At 49.1% G+C, this 21,649-nt stretch overlaps 1 protein-coding gene across 1 annotated transcript; it reads right to left on the bottom strand.

The window, feature by feature from the left end:
- Positions 1–11,924: 11,924 nt before the first annotated feature.
- Positions 11,925–20,607, bottom strand: TEX35 (testis expressed 35). Its single transcript, XM_048225363.1, has 8 exons — positions 20,546–20,607; positions 19,784–19,835; positions 19,176–19,244; positions 18,173–18,229; positions 17,417–17,476; positions 12,755–12,819; positions 12,334–12,526; positions 11,925–11,972 (listed from the first exon to the last, which is right to left on the bottom strand). The coding sequence occupies exons 1-8, from the start codon at positions 20,605–20,607 to the stop codon at positions 11,925–11,927; spliced, it is 606 nt and encodes a 201-aa protein (XP_048081320.1).
- Positions 20,608–21,649: the final 1,042 nt, after the last annotated feature.

Raw genomic sequence — 21,649 nt, 5'->3', positions numbered from 1 at the left:
ACAAATCCCTGCCTTATTGTTGCCTGGCGGCAAGTAAGTGATACCAGGACCTCTAGGGTCACGGTCAAACAGGGGAAGGTCCCGTGAAGGCCAGGTTGCAGCCAATAGGGCTGCCTAAGAAGGGGAGTTCTTGAGAGGCCAAGAGAGAAGGACCCCAGGCTAGGGAGCCATGAGCAATGCTGGGCTGGTAAACTTGGGTGGGGCTGAGGCGAAGGGTGAACTCACACCTGGAGCAGAAGGAGGGAATGGTAGAAGGCCAGCTTAGTCACAAATCCTGTGTGGGGTAGGAGCCTTCCCTCTGGGCCAAATGGGCCTGAAAATGGCAATCTCCCACTAGACCAGCAAGGAGGCCAAGCAGCACGTGAGCTGGCAAAGGAGCTGCCCATCCCACCGCCACTCGACAAGGAGCTTGCAGTGAGGGGCCTTGCTTTGTGTCACAGGTAATACCTGAGAAGGGCATTTTGGAAACTTGAATCATATTTCCTCGTCGTGTGTCCTGACTGCTTAGAAACTGCCCTGCCCCACCCCACCTCAATTGCCAGGGATCAGTGGCTCCTGACACATTTACTTGAAATCTCTGTGCTCCCTGTCAGTGGTTGAACCCTCTGCTGTGGCGCTGTCGAAAGTCACTATTCAGTGCCGGGCACAGATCCTGCGGGGAGGGATTTGGCCTCTGGGTCACTCTGGTTGCTGCCGGTCACCATGGAGATGGAATCCCCGCTTGGCGCTGCCCACTGCCTGCTGGGTGTCACTCAGGGTTGACTCACAGCCCAGCACACTGTGGGAGGCCGACCTGTGTGCCCCCTGCAGCCTTTTCCTCCCAGCTTTGTCCCACCTGGCTTCTGCCCAGCAGCTGTCTGCCCTAGGGACAGGGACATGAGCTGCTGAAACCTGCAGCCACCCAAGCCCAAGTCTGAGCCCTCTGGAGCCAAGCTCTGGCTTCCTCGGATCTCAGCCACACCCCAGAGACCTGGGGAGAGTGACTCAGGTCAGACAGTGGTTCCAAATGACCTCAAGTGACTCACAGCAAACAGAATGAAGTTGACACCCAGCCTTTCACCCGTTCACTCCCTTCGTCATTCACCCAGCAGTGACTGCCACCACTTCCCAGCTGTGGTTAGATGTGCCCAGACCGGATAAAATCCCAAGCCCGCCTGCCCCAGACACTAAGAGTGCCGGCCTCCTGCAGAGGGCTCCCTTTAAGGGGGAGCGGAGGAGGGAGAGAGAGCCGAGTTCCAGAGCTCCCTGGGGTATTTGAATGTGCAGCCATGGGAGAGACCCAGCCTCTAGCATTTGATTGTGTTAGGGAGAAGGATGCTAAACCGACACACTATTTCCATTCCCAGCTCAGTGGTGAACACACCTGCAGCCTGGCTCAGGCCTTCGGTCAGTGGACTTCTGTGAACTTAGCTAGGCTCCTTCTTGACCCCATATCTTCCATAATTATTTCTGTATCCAATTCTTTCTCCTTGAGTTTGGATAACTTTTCAGTTTCTGCTGCATTCTCTGGACTGTGAATTGAGAGTTTGTAGAACACCTCTGAAGGTAAATTATTACATTAATAAAAAAATCTAATTATGGAAAGTAAGTTGAGAATGAGACAAGGAAGCTCATCTTATTGTTCTTACATAGTTTTGGATCCTTGGACTAAGTCTGTTTCGTTTTGCTTATACTGTGTTTTTGCTGGATCAACACTTTGTTATATATCTCTCGTTTGTTTTAGCTTTTTTAATCTTAGAGACTTTGGAACATACCCAAAAGCACACAGAATAGCATGGTGAACTATCACACACCTGGCCACTGCCCAACCACAACAAGGGCCAGACTTGCCCCATACCCCACACCCATCAATTTAGCCCAGCTTCTGTTACTTTGAAGTAAATTCCAGATGTCATACCATTTCTTCTGTAAAAGTTTTAGTAAATCACTCAAAAAGAATTCTTTCTGTATCAACAGCACAATTCTATTATACGTCAAAACAAATTAACAATTCCTACTGTTCAAATTTCCTGGTGTCTCAAAATTGTCATGAATGGCTTTAAAAAATAGAATATTATTCAGCCATAAAAAAAGACTGACACCTTGCCATTTGTGACACCCTGGATGGACCAAGAGGATAGTATGCTAAGTGGAGTAAGTCAGACAGGGAAAGACAAATACCGTATGATTTCACTTATTTGTTGGGATCTAAAAACCAAAAAAAATAAAAAAGCAGAAACAGAGTCTTGAAATAAGAGAACAAAGTGGTAGTTGCCAGAGGGGACTGGGGCGGGCAAAATAAGGGAAGGAGATTAAGAGGCATACGCTTCCAGTTATAAAATAAGTAAGTCACAGAGATGAAAAGATACAGCATGGGGAGTGTTGTTAATAACATTGTTCCAGTGATGTGTGGTGACTACACTATCATGGTGAGCACGGAGTAACAGAAGGCACTATGTTGTACTAATATGGTACTGAAACTAATAAAGCATTGTATATTAACTATATTTCAGTAGTAAAAATTTAAAAAAAATAGTTTGAATCAAGGTCCAAATGAGGTTCACATGTTGAAATTGGTTGGTAGAACTTTAAAGTCTGTTTTCATCTATAGGTCACGTGTGTCTTTTTCTTTTTCCCCCTTGAAGTTTGTTTGTTGAAGGCACAGGTCGTTCATCCTGTAGATTAGCCCACAATCTAGACGTCGCTGATGATCCTCTGATGGTGCAGTTTAACAAGCTCCGTGTTCCTATTTCCCCGTAAACTGGCACAGCCTTTAGAGCTTAATCAGGCTTGGGTTTGGTTTCAGTGGTGATCTGTTCTTTCAACCAGAGGCAGCTGACATCTGGTTGTCTCTTCCTGTGATATTAGATGCTACAGAGGACCGATGCTTGAATCTTTGGGTTCATTAAACATTTCAAAATAGTGATGTCTGATTCCATCATTTCTCCCTCATAGAAGTAATCCGGCCTATAAGTGAAGGAGAAATTACAGATATCATTATCTATTATATGACACCCAGAATAATTGCTTGATTTTCCTCCTTTATTTACCATTTTCAAAATAATGAGTTGCTTTCCTAACATCCTACAACAGTGAACAAAGTTTTGTTTTGCTCTGTTTTGAGTATTACTCTTAATTCATGGCTTTTAACGCATTTGATGTGTTTCAATTCATTGTAGTTAGTATTATTGGTGCTCACGTGGCTGCATTTGGGTCAGTGGCAGTCTCTTCTATTTGGCTCCTGAATTCTTTAGACATGATCCAAGAAGTCTCTTACATTTTGTACAAACCTCTTGTACACTTTCTGCCCAGATCTAGAATTAGCCGTTTGTCTGAGAAGCCCTGATTGCTTTTAGTGGGAAATGGTATTTGGATCTCTCACTCCGAATGTCAGGAGTTTACCTACTCTCTTATCCCACCAGAGTAACCTCAAATTTTAGTCGATCCTGGTCTTAGAGTCGGAGCACGTATTGGCTGTACTTCTGATGTCGCTCAGCATTCTTTGGGGACGAACATGTGTGACCTCCGAGTCCACAAATACTTAGGAGCACAGACTCCGTGGGGATAGACAAAGACAGTCTTGAGGAGCTTAAAATCTCTTTCGTTCAGCAGGTGTGTGTGGGGCGAGCGCTCTCGAGAGCCGTGCTTCTCAAACTTTAACGTGCATACGAATCACCTGGATAACTCATTAAAGTGCAGAGTCTGAGTCAGTAGGCCTGGGGGGCCGAGATGCAGCAGGTCTAACTCGCTCCTGAATGATGCGGTGATGCTGGTCCAAGGGCCACACTCTGAGTGGCCAGGTTCCAAAAGCAACAAGTAGTAAGCGGGTGTTGGCACGAAATGCGGGATGAGCTCAGAGAGGTGCCTTCCTAGAGGAGGCAGCATTTTGGCTGGGACGGTGGCTGGGATTTTTTTTTTTTTTAATCAGGAGCCACGGCAACAGAATAGTGGCACCTTCAGTTTTAAGGTGAAATTATAAAATTAGTATTAAGGCATAGAATACTTACGGTAAAATTCACCCTTTTAAAGCATACAATTTGATCATTTATATTCAGAGAGCTGGACAACCACTGCTACCATCTAATTCCAGAATATTTCCATCACCTCCCAAAAGAAATCCCATATCCATTTTCCCCTCCCTCCGCCCCTGACAATCACTAGTCTATTTCCTATCTCTGTAAGATTTGCCTATTCCGGACTTTTCACAGAAATGAAATAGTACAATGTGTGGCCTTTTGTGGCTGGCTTCTTTCACGTGTTTTCCAGGTTCATCCACCTGCTAGCCCGTGTCAGTACTCCGTCCCTGTTGATGGGTGACTAATATTCCAGTGCATGGAGAGACCACACCTTGTTTACCCATCATCACCCACTGATGGACATTTGGGTTGTTTTCCTCTTTTAGTCATTATGAACAACACTGCTATAAAGATTCACGTGCATGCTTCCGTCTGGGCATGTTTCCAGGTCTTTGGGGTATGTACTTAGGAGTGGAATTACCAGGTCACACAGCGGTAACCCCATGTTACATTTTGAGGAATTGACTATTTTCCAAAGCAGCTGCCCAATCTTACATTTGCAGTTTGAGGAATACTTTTTTATGCACAGCACACACCCATATCACACCACCCAGATCAATAAATAGGATACTACCAGAACTCCAGAACCTTCCCCTGCGCCTCTTCCCTGACATTCCCGGCCTAAAGGGAACTGCTAGTTTGACTTCTGTCGCCCTGGATGGCGGGGACTTGGAGGGGTTGAACTGGGCTACGTTCTCTGGGATGGGAGCGGCATTCACAAAGGTACGGTGAACGAGGCAGGGCAATCTCAGCTTTATTCTGCGTGGACAGGTGCCCAGGCTGTCCTGTTATCCTACCAAGGCCTGGTGGGCAAACTGGTTTCTTCCCTCCTCGCCCTCCCTCCTGCACAGCCAGAGCGCCCTTGCGGAGAAATAACAAGCCGGTGGATTTCCCAATGGGGACCCTCTGGCAGGCCCCGGAGACAGCTAAGGTGGGGAAGCCACGCGCACGATGCCCAAGATTCACCATACAGGAGAAGTTCAGCGTGAAGCGCCGCAGTCCAGCCCGCTTTGTGGCCTGTGCCTTGTCACAACCGTCCTCCCCGGCCCCCTGAGTCTCACTTACCTCCCTCTGCAGGCTCTCTAGGAAAGCCGCAGCTCCACCTGAGCTCCCCGCGCAGCCCAGACAGGACGCGGAGCTTCTCTCCCCACCTGCAGGGAGCTGGTCCTGAGCGGTGGGCGGGGAGCTGCGCATGGGCGGTGGGCGGGGAGCTGCGCATGGGCGGTGGGCCCCGCAGGTCTCTGTTCTGTTCTGCGCTGAGGGCCCCAGGCGCTGCACCGCCCGGGCAAGGAGCGCTTCCCAGGTGGTGGCCCTGGGACGGTAGGCCTGCATCTGCCATGGCAAGCCCCCCCCCCCCCGCCACGCCCTTTCTCCTGCCTCAGTGGTTCTCCTGCATCGAGCCATGTGGCCCATTCTTCACCATCCTTCCCCGTGAACTGACCTTCCGCCTCTGGCCTCGTCCAAGCACACAGAATCACACACGTGAAGTCACTGTCACACACTCTCAGAACTGCCCAGAGATACTTATCCCTGACCTGCAAATCCTTGACTCGCCAATGACCTTTCTGTACCAGCCCCTCCCCCCCAGAAGCCCCCGCTGCCAGCTCCTCTGAGACATTGTATGGGAACCCCGTGGCAGGCCTGGCTCCCAAAATACCATCCCTGAATAAACAGCCCGAAATTGTCAGGACCCTCCAGCCCACTGTCTGGGAACTTAGCAATGAAAGACGGATTTGGGGACTCTTTAGAAGATGTCACATGGGGTGCCTTAGTTAATTGCTGTCCTACCAACACAGAGCTGAGGAGGACAGCCGCAGGCCGGGGAGAGTGGACGGGAGTGAAGAATAGGAAACTTGGGAGCATGGCAGCCACGATGGGCAGGCCCGGCTGGGGTGTGCTGCAGGAAGGAGTTCTGGGTAACCCCGTGCAGTCCTGAGGCTCTGGGGAGATGAGGGTCCAGACCCACGTCACAGTCTAGAAAGGTAAATGGGAGTATGCCAGAGACAAATTTTTAAGGTTTAATATTTTATATACACCAGGCAGGGGTTGAAAGCCAACTTTGCTTCCTCTTCCCCAGGGTCCCTTATTCCTGCTCATCTCTCCTCCTTCTCTTCCCACACTTTCTCTACTCTTCCACATTGTCCTCTGCCCTTCCTTTTCTCTACCCCAGAACAGAAAATAGTCCCACTAATTCTATTTTCCATACTAAAGACTTCAAAGGCTTTTGAGGGCTAGCCTCAAATCTAAGTATTGTTACAGCACCACATTGTGGGAAATGCATGGTCTAGCCCCATCCTGGCTCGTGCTGCCTAAGTGAATAAAGGAATGGATGTAGGTCACTTCTGGTGAGTTCCAAACACTGGATTAGGGGGAGGCCCTTTTGGAACTGATTCCTGACATGGGTTACCACTGGTTTTCCTACAGGCACAAATCAGAGGTGTCCATCGTCTTGGGATCCCACAAAATTACAAAGATGAATCCAGGGTGAGACCCAGGGTCTAGTTACCACCTCCCACCAGCCCACTTTGTCTGATTCCCTTTTCTGCGACCTTGCAGCTTTTCCTTCTGGACAGGTCAGTGGGCAGGGACTGGTGGGGCTCTAGCGCCCTCTGCTGATCGGTTTTCAAGAGTCGGCTTTTGCAGACGAGTGTGTACATACACTCTGGTTTTTAATGCGCTTGGGCAAGGCTAGGAGTGAGGATTTCTGCTTTTATTTCAGGCCTACTGTTCAGTGAATGTCAAGCTGAAGGTGGCTCCTAAGTGATAAAAAATGGCGTCAGGGTGAGCTCCCTGGCATTCATGATTTAACTGAAAGTAGCTTTTGTTTTTGTTTCAACCACCTCCCTGGCCTAAGATTCAAGTCTGGAGAGCTTCTAGCCTTGGCTCGGCTACATCTCTGATGTCAGTGGGCTCTGTCGCATGTGTTTGAGAGGCACAGGTCTCCTTCTCCCTAAGTGAACTGAGAGGTTTCCTCCGAGAAAGAGAAGCAACCCCGTCCACAGTGGGACTGGCTCCTGGGCAGAGGCTGGCCTGAATGTTCGCTGATCTACACGAACTCTGGCTCTCCCCCGGAGGCGCAACGGGTAGCTGAAGAGAGAAGCCAAGTGCTTTGCTCTCTGCCCCAGACTCTTCCCAGCACCTCTCCAGGGTTGCAACAGCAGATACTGAATTGCTTCTGGGTCGTGGCGTAGTGGGCAGGGGAACAACCCCCAGGGGTACAAAATCCAAAGCTAGACTAACCCAGAATGCTCGGGTTCACATTCCAACTCTACCACTTATCACATGACCTTGGATGGAGCAATTTCATTAACTCCTCTCTCCGACCTTAGAGTGTAGGTTTACCAGTAGGAAGAGGGGGGAAAACTTCCGACATCTAAGATCAGATCCAAAGTGCAAGGCCTTGAACGGGATGTTGAGGAGTTTGGACATTATCCCATGAGCAGTGGGCACTGGGACAAGGGACAGTGTTGGAGTAGAAAGCAGTGGATAAGCACCAAGTATCTGGAAGTGGTGTGCACAAAATGAACTGCAGGTTGGAGGAAACTACTGGAGTCAAGGGAAGTGGGTCAGAAGCTACTCTAAGTGGTTTAGGATCCAGATGCTAAGAACCTGGGTTGGAGGACGTACGGGAGTTGGACGATTGGGGAATGGACACTGGGAATGTTACAAAGATTGCTCGGGAATTGGTAGCTCATATCCTATGGGAGGGAGAGAGAAAAAGTGTAAAACTTGAATGACTAAGGGGTACCCGTGTCCAAAATTGGGACTGCTAGCCACACACCCACACATCCATCAAGGGCAGGGATGGTGGGCAACAGATGAATGCTGAATGGTCTCTGCCCTTGAGCAAACTGCACTCTTCTCTCCTCCTCGGCTCTTCCAGGAAAGGTCCTGAGAGCCATTAGAGATACATCATGGAGGAAGTGGTAAGAGGGTAAACAGGGAAGAGCATCCCATTGCCAGCACGTAATAAGCACTTCGCCCATACTCTCAGAAATTCTACAATAACTGAAGGGGCTTTGGGAGAAGAGGCCAGGGGCCCGACTGCCAGACAGTGAGCAAGGACACGGACCCGTTGGGAAGTTGGGCAGAGAAGGGGTCTGGGTTCAGAGGTGGGGAGTCTGATTTTGTCTGTACTGAGTTTGACACGACGGCCGGGGCCTGGACAGACAGGTAGAACTGAGCTTTGGTGAGAGGTCAGGGCTTAAGTCCCAGGCTTGAGATTTTTTTGCAGTCTAATAAAGTAAATATTTTTTGTTCGGGGGTAAAGAGGGGATATAAAGTGACCTGCAGGGCACCATGGATCAGGGGAGGTGTTTAAAGGCCGGGCAAAGGCACAAAGGGCAGCAGGGAAAATTGCTTTTATTTAGCCTGTTTACGGAATCACCTGGGCCACCAATGGGAGAATGATGGTGTATATGCACAGGAGGGGAACTGCACAGCAGTAACAAAATAATGAACAACTGCTATGCTCACAATATGCATGAATTACACAGATGTAATTTTGAGCAAAGAAAATGAGTCTAAAAAATACATACACGGTTCCATCTGTAACAAGTTCAAAAACAGGCAAAACAATACATTGAGATAAAGACTAGAAGAGTGGTAACCAGGGAGCAGGGTAGGTACAGGTGGGAAAGAGGTGCTGGAAATGTTCTAGAGTAAGATCAGAGATGTATATATACATAAAAATTACATTTTTCTCCCCACAGAAGCTCGGTGCTCAAACACATCAGGATGGGCTTTCTGGAAATGCTGGACCACTGGGCACTCCCCCAAACAGTCAGAGGTCCCCTTGGAGACCCGTGAGGGCCAGTTCCCGGAGAAAAGTTGAAAATCTGACGTCAGTCACATCTTTGATTCATTGCGACTTCTGACTCATCGTTGGGAAGACCCAAGGGTGAAGCCTTGAAAAACACCAGCAAAGCTCTTGCACGAAGTGAGCGGTCATAGATGTTGCTGAATGAGTGAAGAATGACTATACGTTGTCCCTATGCTGTCCCCCTATGCTGGTTATGAAACTGAAAAATGAGAGGGACCTCAAGATGTCACATGGAATCTTCCCGGGGGGAGAAATCGGCAATACCTACCTAGGCCTTAAATGTTCACAGCTTGAGCTTGGTATTTTTCTTCGAAGAATTCATCCAAAGGAGAATTCCAAGCATTAAGGGGAATAAAACTCATCAAACTGTACATTTCTGCATATAACCCCATACTTTGTGGCTCAATTTTTGAAGTTCTTAAAAATGAACAGTGGGTGTGCACGTGTCTTCTCTGTTGCTGCATAACACGTGACCTCAAAACCTCACAACTTAAAATGACAAGCATTTATCATTTCACAGTTTCTGCGGGTCAGGAGTGTGGAAGGAGCCTAGCTGGGTGGTTCTGGCTAGATGGTTGCAGTCAAGGTGTTGGCGGGGGCTGCTGTCACCTGAAGACTCTCCTGGGGCTGCTGGATGACACCCCACATGGCCCTTGGTGGGTGGCTTCAGTGCCTCTCCTTGTGGCCCTTTCCAAAGGACACTTGGGTGTCATCGCGACATGGCAGCAAGCCTCGCCCAGACCGAGCAGCCGAGAGAGAGCAAGATGAAGCTGCCTGTCGTTTCTGAGTTAGTCTTGGGGGTGGCGCACCCCCGCTTCTGCCGTTTTCTACTCATTTGAAGCAGGTCACTGTGTCTTGCCCTCACTCGAGGAGAGAGGAATCCAGCTCCTCTCAAAAGAGTATCAGAGGACTTGTGGGTCTATTACAACAGCATAGAACTACACAATGCAGTGTCCCCAAGTGTTTAAAGGTTTGGAAGTCAAGGGACAGGATCTGGGGTGTCCCCTGTGGGAGGCAGAATAGCCCCCAAAGATGTGCACGTTCTAATCCCCAGAACCTGCGAATACGTTGTATTAAGCGGCCAAGGGGAAGGACGCCTGCTCATTAGCTGACCGTGAAGCAGCAGCAGGCTGGCTTAGCCACGTGGGCCCAGGGTAAGGACAGCGGCCTTCCCAGGGGAGAGAAGAGGTAGAAGAAGAATCGGGGTCCGACTGATGCGGACTGAGGGGGCTCCGCTGGCCATTGCTGGCTTTGACCATGGAAGGGGCCAGGAGCCATGGCATGCAGACACAGCCTCTGGAAGCCAAAAAAGACCAACAGATTCTCCCCTGGAGCCTCCAGAAGGAATGCAGGCCTGTGAACACCTTGATTTTGCCCCATGAGACCCATTTGGGACCCGGCTTCTGTTGCCGTAAGCCGTTCAATGTGTGGTAATACGTTACATCAGCAAGAGGAGGGGAGCAGTCTACACCCACCCTTCTTTTTCCCATTTCTAAATCATTTTGCTTTCATCACATGCTGTGATTATTGTCCTTATTTGTATATGGTCCGTATTGTTAATAAACATGTTTACCAGGTCTCCTTTAAAGCTATAAGCTCCTTGAGGGCAGGGTCTAGGTTTTGCTTACGTTTTTGTTTGTTTAATGTCTATCAGAAGCCCCAATACATGGCTCATTATTATGCGGCCGTTAAGAGCGTGGTCAGTTATTCACTAGACTGGCTAGAAGTCCAAGCAGCCAACTTAGCAAAGTGATGAAACAAGAAAGCTGGTATGAAATAAAATACGGAATCCTTTCGATTCCTCCTCCATTAAACTAAGCCCAAAGAATCGCACACACGACAGGAGAGTTTACTGAGATCCTGTTTTCTCTGTATCTTTCTTTGCTCTCATTTCAAGCTAGTGGCCAAGTTAGGGGATTTGGAACAGGACACAGAGTGGAGCAGTTGGAGGTCCCTGGCTCATCCCCACTCTTGTAAAGGCCTAAGGCCTTTGTGGGAATATGCCTCTTTTCGTTCGGGGGACAGGAAACCACCAGGAGGGGGTTCCTATGAACAACGGGGATCTGAGTTCCTATGAACAACAGGGCCCTGAGTTCTGCCCCAAGACAAGACATCAAGGGAAGAAGTGCAGCTAGACCCTGGGCCCGGGGTCCCCCGGTCACCCAAGACTCTCGGGTCTCGGCACCCTGCACACAGTGCAGGGGCTAAGAACACAGAGGGAGCAGGTGCCTAGGGCAACGGGGTTCTTTGCTGCTACTACACAGAATAGCAGCTGTTGTCCTTGCCCCCCCCCCTTTTTTGACCTGGGAGACATTTGCAGAACAAGGCAGAGTGGAGGGGGGTCGGAGAGGAAGGGGGTTGACCCTGAGAATGGCCAAGACAGAATTTCCCACTGATTCGGCCGGAAGCAGAAGAGGACTTGAAGTCCAAACTGCGGGGATCTAGAACAAAAAAAAAAAGTGCCTCTCTTGCACACTGACGTTTGGGCCTGATATTCAAAACAGCGATACCTGCTTTGGCTTTAAACGAAGATTTTAATCTCCGGGTGGGGGCAGGCCTGGGGCAGGGTGGTAGGTCCGAGGGCCACAAGCCTTGGCCGTGCAGCTCGAGGAGCGTGGGGAGGGAGAGCCGGAGCTGCTGGTGGCGTCGGCGGCTGCGCTAGGTTGGGTGCATGTCCTCCACCACATAGGGCTGGAAGTACAGATAAATCAGAAAGCAGCTCCAGAAGCCAAGGATGAAAAGGGTGGCCAGGCCTGATATGGAAGTTTTCTGCTGCTAGAGGCAGAGACAGAGGCAGGAGGGAGGCAAGGTCAGCTCAGCGGCCAGCGACGACACCCCCACCCTCTCCAAGGGAGCCTCTGGGCCGCAGCCTCCCGGCGGGGATCCCCAAGCCCTCCTGCCTGGTGCCATGTCCTCTACGACTGGGTGGATGGGGGGGGCAGGGTCTGCACGACCACGGGAGGGATGTGACGCAAACGCAGTCTGAGCCCACTGCCTTTGGGACGATGGGGCACCCGGCTGAGACAAGGCTTCTTACGGGGGTCCACCTACCCCTGATTGTAGCTGTTCTTTAGGGCACACAACAAACATTTTTCCTGCAGAGGACAGAAACGGCACAAGAAAGATCATTTTCCCCTGGTCCAAGATGGCCAGCCTGCTGGGCACCTCATCGGGTCTTGCTACAGGAAAGGACAGAACAATGCGGTGGTACTTGGGAGCAGGCATATCCAGCATCGGGGCTTGCTTGGTCATGGCTCTGGGGTCTCCCCGGGGCCTAGAGGGCAGGATTCCAGCGAGGGCTCCGGGCTAGGGAGGCACGCTGGGCCGGCAGAGGAGTGGAACCGTCCCTTCACAGCCAGAGGTAAGGAAGCCAGAGGACCAGGTGGGGAGGGGGGTCAGGGAGCAGCAGGAGCCGGGGGTAGCACCAGACTACGGGGGAGGTAGGGCCTCACTTACGCAGCACGGCCCGCATTGATGGAGGGAATCCAGAGGGTCCTTTTTTGTTTTCTGTAGTGCCATCATCTTCTTGTGAAGGGAAAGAGGTGTTCCGTCGGCTCCATCCACCTTCTTGAGCCGGAGCTGAGGGTCTGTGTCTGTTTTTCCTACCAGCCTGAGTTCCTGCTGTTCCTTTGGCCCTCTTCTAAGGGCACTGGGGAGTCAGGGAGGGGCAGAGTTGGGGAGACAATTTCCAACATGACAAGGAGGTAACCATAGCGTGGGTGGCCAGGGAAGACCTTGACCCCAAGCCACTTGGGGTAACAGAAACCAAGACAGGACCGTGAAGAGTCTGAGCGTCCTCAGGCCCCGAGGACGCTTAGCAAAGTGAAGGGAGGAGATTCTTTAGGGACGAGGAGAGACGGGTGCAGGTCACACTTACGGCTTGCTGTTCTTCTGTATATTTATTAAAACATCCATCTTCTCATCCATATCCTTCTGCATTTCCTTCAAGAGAAAATTCAAAGCTAGAATGATCACCTTGAAGGGCTTTGGAAATCCTTTTCTCTCGCCTCTGCCAACTGCTCAGAGAGGACCTCCGCACCCGCCTTCCTCAAGGATCCTCACTGGCCTTGGGGGGACATGCCTCCTCTTCCCTGCCCCTCCCCCACTCCCCAGTGAGGCCAAAGCCAATGGCGGGTCATCTTGGGCTCCTCCAAAGTCTCCAGAGGAGTCAGAGGACAGGGAGTCTTTGTACCTGATCCCATACTTGGATGAGACCATCACCTGCTTCGGCTCCATGCCTATAAAATGATGGAGCTGGGAAAATAAGTCTCGTGACCCACCCCCCAAAGACACCTTTGACTCCAATGTTTTGACCCCTGCACCCAGATCCTGCGCATACATGTGTTTCTTCTTTATTTTTTTTTTAAAGATTTTATTTATTTATTCGACAGAGATAGAGACAGCCAGTGAGAGAGGGAACACAAGCAGGGGGAGTGGGAGAGGAAGAAGCAGGCTCATAGCGGGAGAGCCTGACGTGGGGCTCGATCCCAGAACGCCGGGATCACGCCCTGAGCCGAAGGCAGACGCTTAACCGCTGTGCCACCCAGGCGCCCCTGTGTTTCTTCTTTAACCCGATTTCTGGCAGAAATGGTCAACATGAAAGAAACGGTAGCTCAAACGGCACCTCACGTTTACTATTTTCTAAGAACTGAAAGAGTAGTAAAATCCTCTTGGCGAGTTTAGATCTATAGAATTTGATCTGAAAAAATTGGCACGGGAACAGCGGTCACAAAAGACTGTCTAGGATGGCAGATGTCATCACATATAGTATCTGTTATGGACAAACACAGGGTTGGCTTGACCATTATAAAATAATATATATATATATCTTCAAAAATAATTTTAATAAAAAATGAAAGCTTTGATGAGAGTTTGCTGATCTATGGTAGAAAACTGATCAAGGAATCATACTGTCTGGGTGGAGAGGATTTCAAAAATACTTTCTTGAAAAGCATTTGTAAGTGGTATACATTTTGAATAAAATATCTGTACTCGTAAATACAGCTAAAATATCCTTGAAGTGGAAATACCCCCTGGGTTCAAAATATCAGAGTCAAAATGTCGCCCATTCTTAGAAGTCTCACTTTTACTTCAAACTCATGTCCCAAAGTGATCTCCTTGTTTCCTAAATCAACTATTCGCCCGCTGTTCTTGTCATGGTCTCCACTTTCTTCTACCCATCTGGATGGCCTTTGGGGTCATGGACGCTTGCTTCTCCTTTATTCTCTACGTTGCATCAATCACCAAGAATAGTATTTTTCCTTTGATGCATGTTTCAGATGTACTGTTCCTTCTGTTCCCACACCTGGTCCAGAGTCCCTCAGCTTGAGCGGGGGTGTGGCTTCCTGCCTGGTATCTTGCTGCAGAGTCCCCACCCCTGCTCTCCCACCTTCCCCCCTGCCCCAGGACACCTTGCAAACAGCTGCCTGCTCAGCCTTTCTGAAGTCCTGCTTCTAGCATGTTCTTTGATTAAGTATCTCCAGAGGCCTCTTAATGCTTACACACCAAGTCCCAACCTGTCTGCCTGTCTTTCAAAAGCCTTCATTATCTACTGCCTTTGTGCCCCTTCTATTTTAGGTCCCACAGTTTCCCCAGATGATCCCACTTGTATAACTGATGTCCCCACTGCCCAGGATACACTTCACGTTTATCCTGCTTCCACGCTGTGCGGCAAGCTGTTCCTGTGCCCAGAATAGCCTCCTTTGTGCCTTTCAATCCCCAGTCCTGCCCACTAACAAAACACTGTGTTTGCATTTTAATACAGAAATAATACATGTCCTCTGTTGCAAATTTGGACAATATAGAGGAATATAAAAGAACAAATCAATCTCATCACCTAGCAGTAAGTGCTATTAACCCTTTTGGTATATTTCTTTCTAGTCTTTTTTCTAAATATTTATTTAGCTATTTTTTTCCCCACTTAACTGAGAACAGCCTGTATAGATTACTTGTATCTTGCTTTTTTACTTCTCATTATAAGCATTCTTTTTTTTATTTTATTTTATTTTTTAAAGATTTTATTTATTTATTCGATAGAGATAGAGACAGCCAGCAAGAGAGGGAACACAAGCAGGGGGAGTGGGAGAGGAAGAAGCAGGCTCATAGTGGAAGAGCCTGATGTGGGGCTCGATCCCATAACGCCGGGATCACGCCCTGAGCCGAAGGCAGACGCTTAACCACTGTGCCACCCAGGCGCCCCTGCATTCTTTTTTTCAAAATAAGCTTTTTATTTTCAATAATTTGGGATCTACTGAGAGTTGCAAAGATAGTACAAAGAGTTCCCATATGCTTTTGACTCAGTTTCCCCTTAATGTTAACATCTAACTCAACCACGGCATTTGCTCTTCTTATTTTTTTTTAAAGTAGGCTCAATGCCCAACATGAGGCTCAAACTCGTAACTCTGGGATCGAGAGTCATGTGCTCTGCCCACTGAGCCAGCCAGGTGCGCCTGTAAGCACTCCTTCTAAACACTGCTTCCAGTAGTTCCTACATTTCATTCTATGGATATACCCTAATTTATTTGGCTATTCTTCTACTGTTCAAAACTGTGGCTTCCAAATTTTTGCTATTATAAATGATCCTGTGATGAACATCTTTTTACATATACCCATGCTAGTATTTCTGATTATTCTCATAGGTTAAATTGTGAGAAGTGGAATTAATAAGTCAAGGGGTTTGACATTTTTTGGTGCCCATAGTCTGATTTCTTTCCAATTTTGTACAAACCTACACTCTGATCAGCAGTATAAGAGCATTTCTGCCTTGTTCTATAATTGTCACAAATTAAAATTTCGCTTATTTGGTCGCCTGGGTGGCTCAGTCAGTTAAGTGTCTGACTCTTGATTTCAGCTCCAGTCATGATCTCAGGGTCGTGGGCTGAGCCCTATGTCAGGCTCCATGCCCAGCAGGGAGTCTGCTTGGGAATCTCTCCATCTTTCTCCGTGCCCTCCCCCCACTGTTGCACTCCCGCACCCTCTCTCTAAAATAAATAAATAAATAAATAAATAAATAAATAAATAAATAAAATCTTAAAAAAAAAGTTCACTTATTTGAATGTGACAATGACCTAAGAATTGTTTTCATTTGGCATTTAATTGATTATGCATGAGGTAAACCTTTTAAATATATTTATTGTTTTTTAGTTGTATTCTCTTTCGTGGATTGTTTGCTCATACCCTATTTGGTTCTTATTGATTTGTGTGAGCTTTATATGTTATTTATAATAACATGTTTATCGATGTTTATTGTATTTGTGGAAAATTATTTCCCCCAAATTGTTGTTTGCTTTTTAATTCTATATATGGTACTTTCCTGTTATGATTTTTAAATTTATTATATTGTTAAATATATCAATATTTCCTTTGTGATTTCTTCTGTTGTATTTAGACTGTCTAGTTAAATATTTATTTATAATTTATTCTTATTGATTTTTATTATTTAAATTCACTCTATGGACTATTTCAGGTTTTACAGTGTTAACTGAATTAAGTTTTTCTTCATCTAATCCAGCAGTATTCTTAATATGAATGCATAATCCTTTTCTTTCTTCATATAATCAAGCATAATCCTTAATATGAATACATAATCCTTTCCTTCTCATTAACGTTTAAAAAATCATCTGTATTATCTTCTAAATTTAATGGAACTGTGGTTCCCAAACCTTGAGCGTGCAATGGAATCACCCGGTGATCTTTAAACATCACTGATGCCTGGAGCTCATCTCAAGAGGTTCTGATTTCATTGTTATGGGGTGCAGTCTGGGTCGAAGGTCAAAGTCACACTACAGGGGATTGCAATGTGCAGGCAAGGTTAGTAACTACTGCCAAAGCGTTTAGGATCTGGCTGTTACCCAGGGGAAAGCATCGGAATCACTTTGAGACTTTCAAGCCACTGTGGCCCACCCTGGAGACTTTTATTCAGTTCCTCTGGGCCAGGCCCTGGGCATACTGATTTTTTAAATTCTCCCAGGCATGCCTGCTGGAGAGGCTGTTACAGGTTTACTTACACTGATTTAAAAATGTTAAGATATCTGCTCTTGCCTATTTATGCTTCTACATCAGTGGTTCTCAAATTTTCATCTGGGGAATGTGAAAAAAATCCAAGGGTCCAAGCCCCCTCCAAATAGGACCTGAGCTCTATTTTCTTTATTTATGTGCCAGGAAATTCCAAAACACATCAAGGTTTGAGGGCCATGACTCTAGAGTCTAGATGGTCCTCTTAGTAATTGTTGAGTTCAAACCTAATCGTATTGGGTTTTTGGTTAGATTTGCATTAAGCTTCCAATGTAGCCTTCAAAGTTCACCTTAAGATGCACTTGCTTTGTGAGGATTAGTCTGGTTACCCCAACATTCATGCCCTATTTCTCCAGACTCCTAATTAACTCCAATTATCATGTAGCTTGGTGCTTGCTTTTTCTTTCTCTCCATAGAGTTTGGGTCTTCCTACTAGACTGTAAGTGGCTGCAGGGCAGGGTCTGGTATCTCCATTCATAACTTCTAGTATGGTACCGGCCGTGGAAAGTGCTCAGTAAATGCTTACCTTCATAATCTCCACGAATTCCTGGAGTTTATCAAAATCCTTGTCCATTACGCCCTTGATCTAGTGAAGAAGAAAGGCCCAGCACATTTTACTGAACGTGGAGTCGTCTCTGGCATTTTAAAAAGCAGGGCAGCAGCTGCTCCTCTGGAATGAGCTGGATAAAGCTCAAGGAATGGGTGTGTCGTGGCCTACTAAAGCCCCTATCTTCCCGAGGAGTCTATGAAGGGACGAGGGTGCAGGTAGCATGAAGCCCCCTCCCCCCCAGCCTTGGTGGGGCTTCGATCTAGCTACTGCAAGGCTTCCGGGTGGCGTTCAGACCACAGTTTCCAGTTCTCCTCCTTGCCTAAGCACTCCCTCTCTTCATGAGTTTGCCATAGGTGGTTCCGTCCGAGAAGCAACAAGAGAGTTCCTTCTCTGTAGCATGCTCAAGGGAGGGGGGTAAGGAGAATGGAATTGGTCCGTGACTGCCCCCACATTCCAGTCAGTCCCTCTCACTCTGTCACTAAGGTTCTACCTCCTCAACCTTCAAAGTGACACCGTAGAGAGTTCTTGACTTTCAAAACGTGAGCGTAGGCATCAACCAAATAAGAACTAGATATCTAAGCTGCCCAGCACCGAAACACTGGACATCGGGCTGAGTGAGGTTGAGGCTTTTTCCATGCAATTCCTGATTCCCTCGCTATTCAGAATTCAGCACTGCATTTTCCCAGGTGCTACCCTTCTTTCTCTGTGTCCTGAAAAGTCTCACCCTGTTACCTGTTTGATCTCATCCATTTTTTCCTTGAGCTCTTCCCTCACCTCCCTGAGTTCATTCTGAGGAAATAAAACAGGGAAGAGAAGGAGTAGAAACATCCTGGATGGAAGGAAGATCCTGGGGTGTTGCTAATAAGGAGGAACAGAGAGATGCCTCCCTCTACGGGGGAAGGAAAGGATGCTGTTAAGAAAATGGGAGAGTGGGACATGGAGACACCATGTGCCTCCCGATAGGACGCACCGAAGGGCATGCCTCCACTTCTGTGATGTGACCCCCCAAAATGCACAGCCAAGTCTAATCACCGGGGAGCATCAGACCACCCAAATGAAGGGTTGATCTCCAAAATAAATGACCTATAATCCTCATAAATGACAATGTCCCAAAAAACAAAGGTGCAAGAGCTATTCCAGATGGAAGGAAGCTGAGGAGACATGGAACCTGGAGACCACGTGTGGGCCTGCATTGGATCCCGGCATCGAAACAGCTGTTTTTTTCTTCCGTTAGGAAAGACCTTAGTGGAACAATTGGTAAAAATAGACTAAGTACTGAATCAACGTTCACGTCCCAATTTTGATATTTTAACCATTGTGCTGTGGTTATGTAAGAGATTGTTCTTGTATTTAGACAGTACACACTGAAATTTGAGAGAAACATGCTCTCTGATGGTTCAGGAAACCTGTATTATACATATGTGTGTGTGTGAAAGTGTGTGTGTGTGTGTGTATGTATATATGGAGAGAGGGAACCATGATCAAATGTCCGCATTTGGGAAATCTGAGCGAAGGGTAGACTAGAATTCATCACACAACTTTTCGAGAATTTTCCATAAGTCTGAAATTACTCAAAATGAAGAGTTAAAACGAAACAAAAAGCAGCGCAGGGAGTGAAGCCCCGGGCCCTGGGGCAGAGCCACAGATGCCAGCAGGGGACCCGGCCCGGCTGTGGTTGGGGAGCCCGCGTCTCCAGTGTGCCCTGTCGACCCCCTGCCTGGGCCATCACACCTACCCTTAGCTCGTGCGTCCCTCCTGGTTTGGTAAACGGCCCTTCTTGTTTTACTCCTTTGTAGTCATATGTCTGTAGGTGGAAAGCAGAAACACAGACTATTGGAAATCGCAGGCGTGGGGTGGACGAGGCAGGAGAGATCCCCCCAAGTTTCCGTTCCTCCTTTAGGGCTGGGGTGGAGCAGAGAGCTGGCGGCCCCGCTGGCACGGGAGTTCCCACCACCTTCTCCTCTGGCTCGGAGCTCGTCGCGCCACTGCCCTCCTGGCCCCCTGAAGAGCCAAGCCCACTCCTGCTGCAGGGACTTTGGACACACTCCTTCCTCCGCCCACAGCGCCCTTCCTCGGCCTACATGCTGAGCCCAGGGCCTTACCTCCCTATTTTAATTCCCTGCCTAGTGGGTGACACTGCTGAGTTTTCCTTATTTATTCTTTATGAGATTAGTCACTAGTGTGAAGTTCTGTGAGAGCAGAGAGCTTGTCTCTCTCTCGTGTATTCCCCAGCACCTGGGACAGGTCTTGGCCACCAGGAACAGCGAATGACCCCTGACTCCAAGTCACCTCCCCACGGGTCTCAGGCCTGGCTGCCGGCATGGCCTCAAAAAAGCTTCTTACTTTGGTCGGCTCTGGCTTCAATTCCAGGCACACTGCCTTGTAGTTCTTGTTCTGTGGAGGGAGGAGGTTGGCAGTCCACCTGTCAGGCATCAGGACTGGGGGGATCACATCAGCCCTTTCGAGAGGCCCCCGCCCACCCCTGCCTGTCCACCTGCACCTGAGCTCAGGCCCACTGACCCCCCCAGCACCTGATTCAAGACAACCCAGCCCTTGTCAGCTTATCGTCCTTTTTCTGAGCACGCACCTGTCCCGTCAGCCGGCAGCCCTCTCTCTGCTGGGGGCCTGAGCTAGGAAAGCACTTGGGCATAACTTTGTGGAAACCGTGCGGGTATTATTTCAGGAGCGCGGGCCTTGGAGAGAGACGGGCTCGTGGTCTAACCTCAGCTGCTTCCTTACTGGCTGCGCCACCCAGGAGATCATTTACGCCCTCTGAGCCCCCCTTTCCTCGTCTGCAAACTGGGGTGTGAATCACACCATCTCACAAGGTGCTTTGTGCCATGGCCGTGCCCTTTGAGGCGGGGGGTGGCTGGAGGTGGGGGGGGGGGGGTTAATCCATCGCTCTTTGTCCCAAAGGGAGTCAGCAGAGGCCTCTTTCCTTCCCACCCCCAGGCCACGAATTAGTGCTACCCTCCTTCCGGGCTGACAGGCCACTTGCAGCTCAGAGCAGAGAAAGAAAAGCCGAGGATTCATCAGAGAGCTCTCTGTACCCCCCACCCCCACCCTGCCACTCCGTCCAGCGGGAACTTGGAGAGGCCCCACATTGTCCAGCAATGTTTCTCCTTTACCAGGCTTGTTTTCTTCAGTTCTGCCTTCTTGGCCGACATGATGGAGGAGGCCAGTGTGTTCTTTAACTTCCCAACCTCCCCACAATGGGCCCCTGTGACCAGGCCACTGTCCTATGCAGATTACAGGCCAAGGTGAGGGCAAGATGACCACCTCTCTGTGTGCAGAACAGCTGAGGTCACAATGCCCAGCTCCCCCATGCTGGCGGGGAGTGTCACCACAGCTTTGAGCCAGGGAGGGGGGGGCCTCAGCCACTGTGATGAGGGACAGGGCAGGTTCCAAAGCCATGAGATTTCCCTCCTGCCAGGGGGAGAGGGGCTCTCCTGCAAAATCCCCCTGCTGAGGACCTGGCCTCGTCAGCCTTAGCGGAAGGCACACCTCACCAGAAGCAAAAGCTGCTGTCTCCTCCCCCAGTGGGACTCACTTGGTGTCTGCCCCCAAACAGCTGCTTCCCCCCAAGCCTGCACCAAGTTCTGCCCTGAGGGCCGCATGTAGACAGACCCTTCCTGGGGTTTGGAGCTGTCTTGGGTTGAGACGCCCTGAAATCCCTCTGGTTTAAGGTTCAATGTACTGTGCTAACCTGGGGGTGGGGTGCAGGGGTGCCAATATTAGCAGGATGGCTTCTGACACCCTGGTCCGCCTGCGTGGCTGGCCCTGCCCCTCTCTCCCCTGCACCACCCTAGTCTCGTCTCTCGGTTCCTCTATCAGCCCGCAAGAGGGTCAGAGCAAGAAGCGAAGTGTGGACAGTGCTGGCGATGAGAAGCGTCTGGGGGTGGGGAGGATACTGAGGCTGTTCTGAGGGGGGCTGTAATTTGTGCCTAAAGAGTCAAAGGATCCTGGCCTCTCGTGGGGCCTAAAATCACCAGAATCCGACTTGCAAGCCTAACTTTTCTTTTCTTGGTATTCTTGGGCATTCTACCCCCTCCCCCATTTCAAGGACTAGCTGCCATCAAAAAGGCCAGCGTGCAAATCCGAAGGACAGCCAGCCCAGGGGTACAGGAGGGGCAGCACATGCCTGCCCCTAGGTTCACACGCGTGAGCACCTTTCCCTTCCGGAGGCCGGCAGCGCAGGAACCTCCCCAG

This window comes from Ursus arctos, unplaced genomic scaffold (assembly GCF_023065955.2).
Source record: "Ursus arctos isolate Adak ecotype North America unplaced genomic scaffold, UrsArc2.0 scaffold_2, whole genome shotgun sequence".
In the NCBI taxonomy this organism is placed as follows: Eukaryota; Metazoa; Chordata; class Mammalia; order Carnivora; family Ursidae; genus Ursus; species Ursus arctos.
Note: the sequence above shows the minus strand (reverse complement) of the source record. Positions and strands in the feature narration are given on the sequence as shown.